The 18,381-nt window shown below is 35.8% G+C and overlaps 1 protein-coding gene across 1 annotated transcript in view; it reads right to left on the minus strand.

The window, feature by feature from the left end:
* Positions 1-2,866: 2,866 nt before the first annotated feature.
* myo9ab (myosin IXAb) overlaps positions 2,867-18,381 on the minus strand; it is a 709,890-nt gene continuing 694,375 nt past the window's right edge. The window contains 10 exon segments of the mRNA XM_042752793.1: positions 2,867-3,138; positions 3,141-3,290; positions 4,251-4,390; positions 4,883-5,064; positions 8,109-8,232; positions 9,161-9,292; positions 9,392-9,497; positions 9,842-9,970; positions 10,053-10,245; positions 13,709-13,770. Of these exon segments, the coding sequence (XP_042608727.1) occupies positions 2,867-3,138; positions 3,141-3,290; positions 4,251-4,390; positions 4,883-5,064; positions 8,109-8,232; positions 9,161-9,292; positions 9,392-9,497; positions 9,842-9,970; positions 10,053-10,245; positions 13,709-13,770 (1,490 nt within the window).

The following is an 18,381-nucleotide window of genomic DNA, read 5'->3' on the forward strand; positions in this document are numbered from 1 at the left end:
AAGAATAGGTTTCCATCCTCCCTTTCTCTCTCTCTTTCGACAGACTAAGGAAAACATCAGCACGTTTATTTTCTTCTTTTTGTTTTTTAAAAGACAATGATTATGTTTTTTTTTTTACATCCTTACTTTACACATTAAAGAAATATTACACAAATTGCACCGTTTACAACTGCGCTCACAAGAGCACAACAAACACAAACTCCGAAAATCACAAATCTGTCTGTAGAGACTGTCAGTCCATCAAAACACACAGAGCAGTATCATTCAACGTAAAATAATCGTCATATGCAAGATATTACATCACTCAGTTACATCCCTTGTTTTTACGCCAACAGTCTTACGCCAAAAAACATACTCTACACAAGTGCATGCGCGCGCGCTTTAATCGACGCAGAATCACGTGTCTCTGCGTTCTGAAGAGCGTGCTTAAAGCTCATTAACACCACGGTCAGTGTTGTTTTGTTTTTTTCTCTTCCAGGGCAAGGTTTGAAGAGAATTAAGATAATGTTAGTTCACCTGTCAACATGTTTATTGCTAGCTACCTAAATCTGACAGCAACTCATCCGTTACTGAAGTCCGTTTCTGTCATGTCTTAATTATGACATAGTTAGACACAATTATGACTTTATAAGTCAAAGTGATCATAAACCAAGTCGAAATTATGACAAAAAAGGCACAGTTATAAGATAAGAGGGAAAGTTTTCGCTCAAGTTAAAACTGACATACGAAGTCAATTATGAGATTAAAAACTTATATGAATACTTTTTTGCCGTTATATCTCTATATAATTTTGACTTGTTATAATTCCAATTTCAACTTTTAAGACCATAATTTCAACTTTTATCTCATGATTATGACTTAGTACAGTATATAATAACCTAATTTTCTTAAAGTTAAGAACTTAAAGTTTTAAACATTTTGTCGATTTCAACTTTTAAAATCATAATTATGACTTTGTACTTCGTGATTGCGACTCAATTTCTAAATTTTATAATTATGAATTATGTCATAATTTCAACTTTTTTGTGAATTTCAACTTTTAAAATCATAATTTCAACTTCGTATGTCATGACAAGTCAATGTCAACTTTTTCAATTTGAGTCACTAAAGCATGTTATTATTTATTTTCTTTTTATGCCCTCCATAACTCAAAGTGTTAGAAGCCACAGTAAAAGGTTGCAGTGACTTTTACTCTCACATGGCGAAATTTTGCAGACGAAATCCCAGTCATTCAAATAGCAGTCCAGTATCAATGGATAACCTTTTCCACAAAAACTTCTGCTGAAATTTGTGACCGCACCGTTAGTAACTGCATCCAGGTTTGCGTTTCTGCACAGAGTATGTTTCCGGCCTCAAACGTGGTCTTAAATACAGTAGCTGTAAAAGAGAAACTTGATAATAGTGTGGCATGCTACAGTGATCACATTCACTTATGCAGGACGCAACAAGCAACCGTTTCCTTCTCACCGCCCGCTTTTGAGCATTAGTGGACTTAAAGTTTAGGACAGTACCCAAGTATACTTACCAGAACATAAAAACATAGCTTAATGTCTCTTGTGATATTGCACCATGGTGATGGTTTCTTGCAATAGGCTATGACTGATATGACATAGATATAGACATAGATATCTGTAACAGCACATCGAAAAGAGTAAACAGCTTCTGGAGACACATTCCCTGCACATAAACAGCAATGTCGACTGCGTAAACGAACTATATAGTGAAGCTTTGAGCTTTTTGCTATTACGTGTCCTTGTTTTTCTATGTACTTTACTGCTATAAGTTTGCATGTTAATCTACTAATGACAGTTTAAAGGGTAAAAATCCACAGCAGAGGATGTTTGTGATAAATCAGCCCTAAATTAAATCTAAGTTTTTTTAACAGAAAGGATGTTATGGCCAACTAAACGTGCGACTCCAGATGGCACGATGGAACACCAAAAATATTAATATACTTGAAATTCACAATAAATATCAGCATGTATAAACACAATATACTTTAAAAAAAAAAAAAAAAAAAAAAAGCAATTTACCAAAAAAACTAAAGTCCTGATTTGGTTGTGCATAACACTGATGAGAAAAAAAAAGACAAAAGAAAAAAGGATGTCAAGTAAAACTACAGAAAAACACACATCAGACTTTTCATCCCTTATCAAACTTTTGCTTTTTCATCTGAATGGAAAACGTGTTCCTGGAACCAAAAAAAAGCAAAAAACGTGGGTTAAAGCACATGCCCGGGGTCAGATTTCACCCCACAATCAAACCGATTTTGCATAGAAAACCAAGATTTGTTTGCATTATGCAAAAATGGGATGAAATAAGACCTAAATCGTGCGCGTTTGTGTCAGACCCATAAGAAACAACACACACACACACACACAAACACACACACACCAGATTCACGCGCCCTAGTTTTCAATCTGCAACACAAAAAGACGTTATTTTCACATGGTTCAACCAGCAGCACAGGGATTTCAGCTATTTACACGATTCGTTCGACCCTTGTCAATAATATAATATTATTTTACATATTTAGCACTTTATCAAAGGTTTTAATCATAGAGTGAAAACAATATGGTAGCAATACGGCATGCAGTCAGTTGAAGTGGCTTGACTTCTCATTGGCTCAGTTCTGTAAACATGAAAATGGACGTTAAAAATCGCTCTTTCCCTGTTCAGCTATTCTTGTTGTGAAAACAGACCGGTCCAGCAGGTCCGTTACAGTCAGCAGGTCGTTCAGCATCAGTTTTTAGTACCTTCCTTAAGGGCAAGCAACTGAAGGCTGATTTCCAAGCATTTTCTCTTTCAGGACATCCATTGGTGTTTCTGCTTTACCAGCTCCGGCTAATGTTGGACACCATCGTCGTCACACCATAAATTCATTACTCCCATACAGCACCAAAGGCTGAGAAGAACCGAAGTCATGCTCTCTCCTCCGGCCGCCGCTGCCGCTTTCTCCCGGCTCGCGGGTTTTTGGCGGGCAGCTTCGGTTCCCTCTGGGCCGGGGAGGGGTTTTCTCGCAGCTGGAGGCCACATCGAGGGGTCAGGGAAGCCTGTCCGGAGCCCTCCCTGGTCGGGGAGGATGTGCAAGTCCCCAGGAGAGGCTGACGAAAAACAGCGGCCCAGAAGAGGACGAGCGAAGCGATAGTGAGGCGTGGACGACACGGAGGACAGCGAGGCTACGGCCGAGTCCACCGAGTCCAGAGATTCAGGCTGACGCCGTAAACCGCGTCTGCTTTTGGACTCGGACTTCCTCCAGCGTGTCGCAGATGACGCCCCGGGACTTTTTTTTTTTCTGCAAAGGAGACATTTGACCATTCAAATCATGTGCAAAGTTGTTCCAAACGCATGAGACTTCTGGGAAAATAAAATGTTTATTTGGTGCTTGGTTCTGTTCATAAGAGTTGATTTATTTCAGCTGAATAAATAACCTTTCCATTGATGTATGATGTATGGTTTGTTAGGATAGGACAATATTTGGCTGAGATACAACTAAAAAAATCTAAATATTGAGAAAATCATCTTTAAAGTTGTTCAAATGAAGTTCTTAGCAATGCATGTTACTAATTAAAAATTAAGTTTTGATATATTTACAGTAGGAAGTGTACAAAATATCTTCATGGAACATGATCTTTACTTAATATCCTAATGATATTTGGCATAAAAGAAAAAATATACCTGTGCTCCTTAAGACTGCTTTTGTGCTGCAGGGTCACAAATGAAGATGTTTTTAATGAAACCTGAGAGGCTTCTGTCCAGAGGATCTGAGTTTGCAGATTTAATGCAAATCGGTTTAATGCAAATCTTGTGAAGGGATACAATCACTTTCAGAAGACAAAAACGCCATAAAACAGTTTTGAAAGTTGTGAAAATTACATGATGTAGGACTTTTATACAATGTGTGCCATTGTAAAGACCTCACATCCTCGTTTTCATCCTAAATTCAATATGGTGTCTACCTAAATAAAGTCTTTAAGGTGAGTGAATGTTGTTTTAAATCACTTTATTCATATGGATTTGTTTTACGACACCTGCATGACCTTTTTGAATCTTTAAGTTTTGGTTGCCTGGGCTTTCAATGGAGGAACAGAAACCTCTCAGGTTTTGCTAAAAATTCCTTAATTTGAAGATTTTCCAGAGTCTTATGGGTTCTGGACCGACATGAAGAAGAGTAAATGATAATGAAATGTTCCTTTTTGGGTGAACTATCCGTTTAAAACTACTTCTTGCAAACAAATGAGCGTCGTTACCCCATTGATCGGACGCGGCACCTTCCGACTCCATGAGGTTTTCCGAGCTGTCTGCTGTTCCGATGGACGCTTCCGACTCCAGCATCTCGTCATCGGACGCTCTGGGATCCAGAGCCAGCATCTCAAAGGTCAGTTCTTCCCTAAAGTAAAGCGATTATGAAAGTAAGACATTTAGACAATAAATCTGACCCTGGACAACAAAACCAGTCATAAGGGTAAATTTTTAAAATTGAGATTTATACACTATCAATAAATAATCTCTCCACTGATGTATGGTTTGTTAGGAGGACAATATTTGTCTGAGATACAACTATTTGAAAATCTGAGGGGGGGGGGAATCTAAATATTGAGAAAATCATCTTTAAAGTTGTTCAAATGAAGTTCTTACCAAAGCATATTACTAATCAAAAATTAAGTTTTGATATATTTTTGGTAGGAAATTTACTAAAATATTTTCATGGAACATGATCTTTACTTAATATCATAATGATTTTTGGCATATAAGAAAAATGTATAATTTTGACCCATACAATGTATTGTTGTCTATTGCTACAAATATCCCTGTGCTACTTATGACTGCTTCTGTGCTCCAGGGACACACATGATAATTATGACACAAAGTTTTTACTAACTTCTCTTTCTGCAGGTTTTCTATCTGCTGAGTCAAAACGTTCTCCTCCTGCTGCATGGCTGCTTGCTGCTGCTCACTCAGCCCAGACTCCGCCCCCTCCTCGCCTGGCTCCTCCCTCTCGGCCCGAGGGCTTAACGGCGGCGAGGGCGTGTGGAGGCCGGTTTTGCGTAAACGCGCCTTACCCTGAAGAAAACAGCAGACCGGAACGTGGAGTCATGCTAGACTTGGATTAAATTACTTGGAGTAATTATAGGTTTGGATTAATTTAGTTTTGTAAATTATTTTTTGGAATAGTTTGTTTTTGTTGATTATTTCTGTTTATGCTGATCAAGGTTGCATTTAGTTGATACAGTAAAAACATTAATATAAAAAAGATCATAATTATTCCAAACTTTAGACTGGTAGTGTATAGAAAACAGGATATGAAGCTCTAGGGTGGCTGTTTTTAAAAACCTTAATAATACATTAAAATAGATGAAATATCAGTTTTCAGATGTCAAAAGACCGAGTTTACAATTCATAGAAACTAAAGCTTTCGTATCCAAGCGGAAAGCATGAAATTGTTATTTATATGTAATCATTAAACATTCCTAAAGTAATAACAATAAACTTCATAATAAAATTACAGATTAGGCCTAAATTAAGCCATCAATGTAACATTAACAAAAATAGACAATAATTATACAACATTATATACATATATATAATCAATAAACTTTTAACAAAAATATGTATGTGTGTGTGTGTGTGTGTGTGTGTGTGTGTGTATGCATGTATAATTATAAATTCAGATATCAATTGTGATTGTTTACAAAGAAAAATCATAATTACAAATTTAGCTAAATTAAGCTATAAATGTAACATTAAATGAACAAAAAAATAGACAATTCTAATTTTTTTTTATAAATATGTGTTCATATAATATATAGCCTAAATTAAATTACATATAAATTGTTATAAAATAAATTAACGTTACAGACACAACATAAGTTTAGCTATCAATGTAACATTAAACAAACAAAAATAAGTGAAAAAATGTTGAAATATCAGTTTTCAGATGTCAAAAGTTATAATTTATAATATTATAATTATAATTCGCAAAAACTAAAGCTTTTTTATCTAAGAGAAAGGCATTGTTGGTAATTTGGAATGACTATTTACAGTTAAATTAAATTATATTAAAAAAAATGTATTAACGTTTAAATGTTACATTTAATTAAACTGTTGTTTAAATGTAATTAATATTTGATTTAAATTATTATTTCATTTTGGAATTGCAATTTAGATTTTTGTTACAATCCCACTGCCAGGTTAAATTTGGCTACTCTAGTAGACAGCTAAAGATTATAAAATTATAAATAAATAAATTATATATATATATATATATGTGTGTGTGTGTGTGTGTGTGTGTGTATACTTACAGTACACATGTGTGTGTGTGTGTGTGTGTATATACTTACACGTGTATGTGTGTGTGTGTATATATTGTTTATATAAAAGGTCAGATTTATATAAAAGGCATATAATTGTTTCTGGCTTGTGCTTGCATGTGAATGAATAAAGCACAAAGTCTAGCACGACTGCAGTTCAACACGTGAAAGACAGACAGCACTGCGACTTCCTACAGACAGACACACACACACACACACAGTCACTGAGCTTTACCTTCTTCACTGCGTTTGGCTGTGTATTAACGCAGCGAGAAGCGAATGCAGGAGGAATAAAAGAAGAGGAAGTGTTAGTGACACAGCAGCACGCCGTATGCACGGTTCACACAAGACAAGCGCAAAATAAACAAAGACTTGACATCTGGCCGCTCCTCACAACCAATCACACGACAGCATTTCAGAAGTAGCTGGAACGTCCTCAACAGTGCAAATAAACACGGATGGCTACGACGCTACACTGACACGGACACGCACTCGTGGATACATACCGGGGGGGCAGTTCTTGTAATGCCAATAAACCTAACCGCAATTAGTACTGGTTTCTGGAAGAGGAGGATGGGGAGAAGAGGACAGGGGAGGAGTGAAGGGAAGAAAACAGGATTAGAGGAACGTCTGTCCGGAAACAGAACGGGACGTGAAGATGTGTGACACTTTCCATGAACGAGGGACAAAATACGACTTGGAAAAAAACCGATCGTCCAACTAAGAAGATCAAATTTATGTTAGCTATTTTTATTTTTTAATTAATTTTACGTGAAGTTTCCAAATTTTTGCAACCATGAATCGCAGAATTTGGGACATGATTGAATACGGTTTAAAACACTGATTCGTCTGATTTGATTCTAGCAATTAACATTAATCATAAAAATTAAAGAGAAAATAATTATATATATATAAATTGTACAGATTAAGCCTAAATTAAGATATCAGAAAAGGGATTGATTAAAAAATAATAAAGATATTTTATAAACATTAATACGATAACAAAATTATAAGATTATAAAAGATTAATAAGATTATAGGATTAATAATAAAATGTAAATAATATATACATATGATTTATATTTATATTAAAAAAATAATAATAATAATAATAAATTAAAAAATATATTTATGTTTAGAATGATTAAAAAATAATAAAGATTACAGAATTTGGCTAAATTAAGATATTAATGTAACATTAAATTAACAAAAATAAACAGACAAAAATTATATTTTAAATATATGTACATTTAATTTTAATTTATATAAATATTAATATGTATATATAAAATGTATATTTATAGCCTAAATTAAGTTATCAAATGTGAATGTTTAGAAATTCACAAATTTAGCATAGATTCAGTTATCATTAAATAAACAATTAACATTAAATAAACAAAACTTAATACAGTCTTAATATATATTTATAGACTAAATTAAGCTATCAAATGTGAATGGTTAAAAATCATTACAGATATAGCATAAATTAAGCTATCAGTGTACAATTAAAAAAGAAAATAAATAGAATAAATAACAATAATAAGATATATCAAGCCATCAAATGTGAATGTTTGATGAATGTAAAATCATCAAGTTGGATAATCTTTAAAGTAAAATACTCAACAGTTGTCAACACATGGGGAACGTGATTTGTGGCTCTATATTTCTCGGGACACATTCATGGAAAGTGCGTCTTCACAGTGGGGGCGGGGTTTAAATGGGAAGGCCATGAGTGTGACAGCGTCAGGGTGCAGGTCTAGGGTCAGTCTGGGGCTCTGAGAGGGTCGTATCTCTCACCATAGATCTCCGGATGTGCGTCAGACGACTCTTGGCTTTGTTCTCGGCAAACTCCAGTGTGTTGATATCCTTCAGACGGGCTTTATATTTCCTCATCTGCTCGCAGATGATCAGCTCCACACACCTGAGAAGAGGAAGTTAAAACATGCGTATTGAAAATTGTATTGAACATGCTTAATAAACATGTGGGTAACTGGCCGGCATTTAAGTTGCATGCTGTTTTACAAAAACATAAAATAGAAGGCAGTATACAATGGAAGCTTATGTCTGCCAAGGAATAGAAATATAAGGTAACTGTGACTTTTTATCATTTTTCTCACAGTTTATATCTGGCATTTGAAAAATGTAAACTAACAATTATTATTTTATATTTTTGGAATTCTGACTTTTTCCACAGAATTCTGAATTTGTCTCACAATTTTGACTATTTTTATTTAGAATTCTGAGTTTACTTGCAATGTTGACTTTTTTTTTTTTTAGGAATTCTGAGTTCACTTATCACAACTTTTTTAACGGAGTTTATTTCTAACAATTGTTACTTTTTTCACAGAATTATGAGATTCCTTCTCACAATTTTGACCTTTTTTTCTTCAGAATTCTGAGTTTACTTCTCACAATTGAAAAAAAAAAAAATTCAGCAGAATTCTGAGTTTGTCTCGCATTTTTGACTATTTTTCTTAGAATTCTGATTTAGTTTTTTTCTCAGAATTCTGAGTCTACTTATCACAATTGTAAAAAAGATTCAGCAGAATTTTGATATTTTTTTTCTCACAATTCTGTTTTCTTCTGCCACAGAATAAAAATATAGAGGGAAATTGCTACTTTTTTCTTAATTTGTGAGATATAAAGTTTCAATTATCTTAAAAAAAAAAAAAAAAAAAAAAAAAAAAATATAATAATAATAATAATAATAATAATAATAATAATAATAATAATAATATATATTATATATATATCTTTTTCTTTTTTTTTTTTTGCATGGCTGAAATACGCTTCCATCGTATGCGGTTCACTGGTATTATGTTCTCATTGAAGTATACAGCGTGTCTTACGCGGTGGTCTTGCTGATGTCCCGGACGCTCTGTAACGGGTCGGTGGTGTCGGGACAGCGCAGTATGCACGGTGCAAACACGATGGCCAGTGCGTTTGAAGACATGCGGTTCGTCTCCTCCTGGAATGAGATCCTGAAACAAACCAACATAAATTTGACCATGCTAAAATAACTGCAAGCTTTCTGCTGTCGCTGCAGGCATTGAGTAGAAGCATCCAGGCTATCGTCTCACCGGACCAGGTGGAATATGAGTCTCTCCAGTGTGCTCAGGTGAGTCCGGCTGAGCTGATCGATGACCGAATAAACCCCCTGAACCACCTCACGCTTATCCTGCAGACCTACACCAGCCAAAATGACAACACACACACATTATACCCACGTGAATCAGCCAAAATATGAGTATTTTGCAGAAAATAGTAAGAGAACAGAATTCACAACAATCTTCTTAAAGGGATAGAAGACGGTTGCCATTGACTACCATAATATTAGGGTTAGGGTTAGAGTTAGGGTTAGGGTTAGGTTAGGTAGGGGTTAGGGTTAGAGTTAGGGTTAGGGTCATTTTTTTTTATACAATTTTTAAGATTATTTTCAAGATTTTGAGTTTTTCTGAAGTGTTTTTGGGGACAAGAACGTATGAAAATAAGCAGTTTTATTATTAAAAACGTTTCATAAATGCTCTTACCCATAGCCCTGAGAAACTCCTCGTAGAGTTCAAAGGTCATGAGGGGGTTGGGAAGGTCACGCAGCCACTGCTTCAGCACGCTGGCGATCACATGGATGTTGTAGTCATCTAAATTCACGCTGTTTGCATCTGCGATGAAAGCAAACATGTGGCGCTGTCAGTGAAAGTTGCTACTTGAATAAAGTTTATAATAAACAGACATATAGCTCACCGGTGTCCAGCCCCTGCTTGAGTTCTTTGATTTTATTGGTGGATCCAGACTTCCTGTAGATGCCCTCGGTGTACAGGCCGTGCATCTCGATGTAGTTGATCAGCTTCTCCACCACCAGGGGGACGGCTCTCTCATCGCTCGTTAAACGAGACAACTCTACTCCAAACTGCCGTGAAGACAGCTCGGGGTCAAACTGAGCACACACACACACATACATAGAGACATACAGTCATGGCCAAAAGTTTTGGCAGTGACATCAATTTTGTGTTTTGCGAAGTTTGCTGCTTAAGCTGTTGTTGTGTCGATCAGATGCATTTTAAATAACTACTTAAAGCTTCATTGGCCAAAAAATTTACTTTTGTTTTTTTAAATTCTGACACAAAATGACCAGCTAACATTAATTGACTAATCATATCAGCAGCACATGTTAAAGTGTGAATGAGTACTAGTCAGGTGAAATCACTATCATACTAAATGGATTGCAAGAGCAGACTGATTTCTATAAAAGGAAGGAAGAATGGATCGATATCAGTCAGGATTTGGCCCAGAAGCTAATATCCAGCGTGCCAAGTGAATACTAGAGGTTATGAAGAACAACGGTCAACACTGTAAATATTGACTCATTATATATTTTTTGCCAATAAAAGCCTTTAAAATTTATGATATGCTTATTATTGTTTTTCAGTATACCATAGAAACGTGGAAAATATTCTACAAATACTGAAGCAGCAAACTTTGCAAAACATAAAATTTATGTCACTGCCAAAACCTTTTGGCCAGGACTGTACACAAATGAATCACATGAAAAAATGACAACTGTAATGAAGTTTGAAGCACAAAGATGATTCACATACAACTGGTCACTGCACAGAAACATCATTTATCATATGAGAGAGAACACCCTAGTTGACACCCTAGCAACCACCCAGAACACCCTAGTAACTGCATAGCAATACCCTAACAACCACCCAGAACACTTGAACAACTGCATACTAACCACCCAGAACACCCTAGCAATGACCCAGAACACTTGAAAAACTCCATAACTACCATCCAGAACACCCAACAACTGCATAGCAACATCCTAGCTACCACATAGCAACACCCTAGTATTAACCACCCCAAATACTATGGCTGCACGATAAATCGAATTGAAATCACAATCGTGATTAGGCAAATGTTGCGATTGTCATGCATATCTTTCAGTTAAGCAGGGTCCACTGAATTTCCATCTGAAGGCCAGATGATACTCTCGTGCAAAAACTGCAAATACGCCCCACAGAACAAAACCAGGAAATCCCTATAACGGAAGCTGAATAAATAGAAGATTCAACTGCTATCATTGATTCAACGTGACTAACACTCGACTGACGTTATGAAGTGAGTTTGAAGTAAAAACATGTTATTAAATGTGGTAAACATGCTTTCAGATGGAGCAGCATTTACTACACAGAGCCGTAGTTCACTGACAAGCTATGCAAACAGCTGTCATTATCGAAATCGAAGAACGATTTCTTCGATTTCATAATCATGCCGTAATACTGTTTGTGATTTTTTTTGCGTAACTTTTCAGTGAACTACAGCTTTGTGTAGTAAATGCTGCTCCATCTGAAATGATCTAAAAGAATGTGATGGAGATTTACTGCTGATTACAGAACCGGCTTTACTGATAAAAAAGCCCTACCAAATATCTATCAACTGCATAGCAACACCCTAGCAACGACCTACAACACCTGGACAACTGCATACCTACCATACAGAACACCCTCGCAACTGCATAGTAACATCCTAGCAACCACATAGCAACACCCTAGTAGCAACCACCCAGAAAACTCTAGTAACTGCATAGCAACACCCTAGAAACTACCAGAACACCTGGACAACTGCAATAACAACCATAGAGAACACCCTCACAAAATGCATAGTAACATCATAGTAAACCACATAGCAACACCCTAGTAGCAACCACCCAGAATACTTCGTAAGTACATAGCAACCACCCCTAGTAGCAACCACCCAGAAAACTCTAGTAACTGCATAGCAACACCCTAGAAAACTACCAGATCACCTGGACAACTGCATAACACCCATAGAGAACACCCTCACAAATGCCATAGTAACACCTAGTAAGCCACATAGCAACAACCCTAGTAGCAACCACGCCAGAATACTTAGTAAGTACATAGCAACACCCTAGAAACTACCAGAACACCTGGACAACTGCATTAACAAACCATAGAGAACACCCTCACAAATGCATAGTAACATCATAGTAACAACATAGCAACACCCTAGTAGCCACATAGCAACACCCTAGTAGCAACCACCCAGAATACTTAGTAACTGCATAGCAACACCCTAACTACTACCAGAACACCTTAGCAACTACCCAGAACACCTGGACAACTGCATAACAACCATAGAGAACACCCTCACAAATGCATAGTAACATCATAGTAACAACATAGCAACACCCTAGTAGCACCCACCCAGAATACTTAGTAACTGCATAGCAACACCCTAGAAACTACCAGAACACCTGGACAACTGCATAACAACCATAGAGAACACCCTCACAAATGCCATAGTAACACCCTAGTAGCCACATAGCAAACACCCTAGTCGCAACCACCCAGAATACTTCGTAAGTACATAGCAACACCCTATAGCAACCACCCAGAAAACTCTAGTAACTGCATAGCAACACCCTAAGAAACTACCAGAACACCTGGACAACTGCATAACAACCATAGAGAACACCCTCACAAATGCATAGTAACACCCTAGTAGCCACATAGCAACACCCTAGTAGCAACCACCCAGAATACTTAGTAAGTACATAGCAACACCCTAGCTACTACCAGAACACCTGGACAACTGCATAACAACCATAGAGAACACCCTCACAAATGCATAGTAACATCATAGTAACCACATAGCAACACCCTAGTAGCCACATAGCAACACCCTAGTAGCAACCACCCAGAATACTTAGTAACTGCATGGCATAGCAATAGATTATATAATAAAAGAATTAGTTAGTAACTAGAAAGAATGGATGGCTGAATTGCAACCATAGAGAACACCCTCACAAATGCATAGTAACATCATAGTAACAACATAGCAACACCCTAGTAGCAACCACCCAGAAAACTCTAGTAACTGCATAGCAACACCCTAACTACTACCAGAACACCTTAGCAACTACCCAGAACACCTGGACAACTGCATACCAACCATACAGGACACCCTCGCAACCGCATAATAACATCCTAGCAACCATGTAGCAACACCAGAGTAACAAACAACCAAAAACTCTAGTAACTGCATAGCAACGCCCTAGCAACCACCAGAACACCTTAGCAACCACCCAGATCACCTGGACAACTGCATACCAATCATATAGAACACCCTCACAACCGCATAGTACCATCCTAGCAAAAACATAGCAACACCCTAGAACTTCAAGCTTGTAAATCTACTACAGGCTTCCTCAAGCCAACATCAGAGTTTGTCTTGACAAACCTTTTGACTGTAATGAAGGTTTGAGGCACAAAGATTCTGTGATTCAAAGACGAGTCATATACAACTGATGATCATCTGTCATATGAGAGAGAGAAAACCCAGACAGTAAGGGTATTTTAAAGCGTTCTTACCTTCTTACTGCATGTGGTGGTCATCCTCAGACAGCACTTCCTGTGACATGCATAGCGACAGACTGAAGAAAACCAGAAACAACAAGCACACGGTTAACGGCGGATCTGAGCACCAGCATCACGTTTCCCACTCACATCAACAGGAAAATGTGCCCGTTATCGATCATGTCCAGATGAAAACGGACGAATTTACAGGAAAGAAATCTGATTATACTGCTCTCAAGACTAGAAGAAAGACTCTTAGTGACTCGAATTAAAATACGGGAAAAGAGAAACTGATAGAGAAACTCCAGGCTATGATGACTGAACCAAAACCAGTATTATAGTGTTATTAATGTGTTATTAAAGATTTTGTTAATATTTTGAATTGAATTGTACTTTAAAAATACCATATAAATATATATATAGTTTTTAAAATAAGTTTTAGTTTATTTAAATGTAGTTATTTTAGTACTTCAACTTTAACTAAACAAAAAATTAGAACTAGCTGAATTTTAGCTAAGTTTTATATATTTTATTTTATTTCAGTAAAGAAAATGTTTATATTTTTTAGGTTTTGTTAATGATAATAATTCTGGCACAAAATAAATTTTCTTAAGACATGTTAATGTGTTTTGTGAGAATTACAATACTGCTGTAAAATAAGAGAACCAAATGAAGGCACTGCAAAACAATCTTGTTCGAGTCCCATTTTTATAACTATTTACATTATTTAAGAGTTTAAACTTTTCCAGGCTGAAAATATCATACAAAATACACGAGCTGAAACGCACGTTTGCAGGGGACACACGCTTTGTCATCATCCAGATGAGAGACGAACAGAACGCGCAGTAGGTCGGGCTGCCGTACTGAGTGGATTTAAAGATGTGACCCATGTGCTCTTTTCCACCTGCAGAGGGCAGCATAGTGACTGAAGATGTCTAATAGAGTTAACATAGAAATTCATTAAAGCCTGTTTACACAGTATAATGATCCTAAATGGACTGACGGTGTTCTGATTCCTTTATTCAACCTCCTCTTCCTTCCTCTCAGGTTTAGGAGCCTGAAAAAAAATATACAAAATTCTCAGGAGGGAGTTTTAGAAGAACGATGCTTTGTTTGCAGACCAAGAGAGAGATGCTTTTACGCTTTGCTGCATGGTTCCATTCATTGGCTTGTATTCCATCATGAACTCATCGAGGAAGACTTTGAAGGGTGTTGACCAGACTTTAACCGGAGCCTCGCTCCAGGTCTCTCTGCTCCGAACGCATGTTCTATCTACTAAGATGTGTTCGAAACAGAGCGGTAGAGATCTTTATAACGAAACATGGCTCCCTGCCATCATCCATCTGAAGTGTGAGACAACGTAGGTGTGGAGATTTTGGAGGTGAGAAGGATTGTTTTCTGGGTTTGCTTTGAGTCACGTGTTTAAAATTCTGGATTTCAGAAAAACTCACGGCCAGGAGCCAGTAGAGTACGAGTTTGAAGATGTTGAGGCGAAATTCTTTTCAGCGCGGGACCTTCTTGTGAAAAAGCACATCCCAGGTGTGTCCTTCGACATGTCTTCAGCTTCTAGATCGCTGATCTACAGAAACGGTCATCAAGAGGAGATTTGAAAAGAGAGATTTTTGATATTTTGAATAATACAAAGATTCTTCCAATTTAAAGAGAGATTTTTGATATTTTGAATAAACAATTCTTCTAAAATTGTGGTAAAACCATTTCTTGTGCAAACTGAAAAGTGATGCACTTTCATGGAGAGAACAAATTTCAAGAAGAATTTTACTAGGAGTATAATAAATGAAAGTGGACGACAGACAAAAAAAAGCCATACAGAACAATTGTTATGTAAATTGATTGAATGTTACGTGTTACACAAGAATGGTTTTACTAAAAATTTGCAGAGAAGTTTTTTAAATTATTCATACCGATATATTCCATATTCATTGTGCCGATAATAGTATTCACACATTTTATCATTCTTAAAAATTGTTGCATAAAACTTTTCTCACGCAAGTTGTGCAAAACTACTCTTGCCTAAATAGAATGTGACAGGTTCAACAAATTGTTTATGAACAATTTGCAAAGATATTTGCTTGTAATAAATATTGTTACATTGATTATGGTGACAATACTAGTTGCACAAAACCATTCTTTCATGAAAAAAACATAAATAAAAAATGCTGTGCAAAATTGTTCTTACAAAAATTGTCGTAAAAAACATTTTTACGTAAATTGATTGTCTCAAGCTATCAAACAACTGGCAAAGATATTTGTTTTTAAAAATATTCTTATGTAAATTATTGCAACAACACCAGTTGCACCAAACCATTCTTGTATAAACTGTTTGTGCAAAGTTTTCCTTACTGAAATTGTTCACCAGAAAGCAAATTCTTCTCAAAACTTAATATGGAAGATTACACAAGAATACAGTGTGAAAAAATCAAGAAGTTCACAAAATAATGGTTTTTAGAAGCAATTTGTAAAGATACTAATTAAGTAAAATTATTTGGTGACAATTTTACAGTCTACCATTTTACATAAGTGTAGGTATTCTTTATTAAATGGTCACGCCAAAAACCACTTTCAGGTAATTTTAATGCAACAGTTTACACAAGAATGGCTTTACGAAAAATTAGCACAGATCTTTAATGGCATAAAACTATTAAGGAAATAGTAGGGACAATTATATAGTCCCACAAAAACAATCTAATGTGCTTTATTTCAAGTAAAACTATTCTTTAGTGAGTAGTCAAAAAAAAAAAAGTGTATTTTTTAAAAATTAATATGACAGTTTAATGGAAGGAATAGTTTAAATATAATTTACACAGAAAATTAATGTCCCCAAACTGTGAAGTAAATTGTAGTGACAATTGGAGTTGCACGAAAAACAGTCTAACGTGAAATTGGTTGCATAATAAAAGTATTCTTTTGTGAGAGTACTCACATCAAAACATTCAGATTTAAAATGAATTCAACAGTGTCGCGGAAGAATGGTTTTGCAAACAATTTAAACAGCAATTAATCTGTGAAACTTTTCTTGAGTAAATTATAGTGACAATTCCTAATTAGGCACAAAAACATTCTAATATAAAGTGTTGCATAAAGGGGCCTTTTCTTCAAAAAAGTTCTCATAAAACCATTCATATGTAAACTGAATGCCACAATTTAACCGAAATTAATTTGTAAAACTGGTTTAGCACAATTTACGCTATAATGATTTAAAAACAATTTGTAAGAAAATTCTATTAAGTAAAACTATTCTTAATTCTAGAGTTGTACAAAAAACATTCTCGTGTTAACTTTTGATATTATAAAAAACTACTCTTTCGCAAATTGTCACATTAAAACTATTCATACTGAAGCAGAAATTCATTAGTAAAACTATTATCAATTTACAGTACCAATTGTTACGTTGCACAAACACATTTAACAAGGAATATAAAATTGTTGGCCAGTGCAAACTAGATTTACACAGAATTGTCACAAATAAACACAATTAGACTATACTGAATGAAACAGTTACACTAGCATATCTTATGAATGAGGTACACGAAGTTCGTGATTGAAGGAATTCCATATTGTACTGCCTTCATACAGACCTGTTTTACAGCTTAACCCTAAAGTCTTTGATATAAATGAATAGCAGAGGAAAGCACACACCTTCTTCATGAGGAAGTGCGTTCAATGCTGCGATAGTCTGCACGTGCTGGTGAGGATGTGCAGGCGAGTCGTTCTGCTGGCCAGGGGCGGACGATTCTAGAGAGACTGCGCTACTGATCTTCCACACTGCGGCTCCTCTTCAAGCGACATCATACTTACCATCATCGGCTCACGGTTCTCCTTGCTGTTAATGGCGTCCGCTCCGACTGACTCAACGGCTTCCTGAGGGGAAGTCTGCGAGAGACAAAAACCCAATGTAGGCGGGGCCAGTGTTGTCAACCTAATTTTCAAGGGAAGTCACTAAAGGAAGGATCCGATTTACATTGCTAAAAGTTGCAAAAATATGACGTTGTGAGTATCTCCATGCAAATTGTATCACTACATGACAATTTCAGCAAAAATATATATTTACCTACATCTGTTAATTTAGATTAGTTCATAAAAATAATATGGTAAAATGCTTAATATAACATTAGCATTAAAACAGTAAATAACCTATTTTTAAATACATTGAATTTTTTTTTTGAAAGCGTACGCATTTTTGAGCGAATACAATTTAAGTGTTTTATTAGGCTGGTAAACAAGCCAAAACTACGCATTCTGAACAACTTTATATACTTTTTTAAGCAGTGTATTTTAGTTAGTATAGTGTGAACACACTAAGAAAAGTGTGTGTAAAATTAGGGCAAAATCTACTATGTTAATAGGAAGGGATTTACTGTAATTGATTTTTACCTGCTATTTTGTAATATGCATTGTACTTTGTGTTTTAAGGGTTACCGGGGTTACACAACAGTTCAACGATGGCAGATAATGTCTTGGAAGATTATTGAGTACCTTTTAAATTTTTTTATTAATATTTTTCAACAACGTGCTAACTGATCAACGATCCACAAGTACAAGCTACTAACAAAACATATATATTATTATATATTATTATATTATAAATGAACAATTATTAAATTATGAAATAATTTATTGTGTATTAAACGATTGTAAGCAACAGCTAACTTAATTCACCCGCGATGTGC

Source organism: Cyprinus carpio, chromosome B25 (genome assembly GCF_018340385.1).
Source record: "Cyprinus carpio isolate SPL01 chromosome B25, ASM1834038v1, whole genome shotgun sequence".
Lineage (NCBI taxonomy): Eukaryota > Metazoa > Chordata > Actinopteri > Cypriniformes > Cyprinidae > Cyprinus > Cyprinus carpio.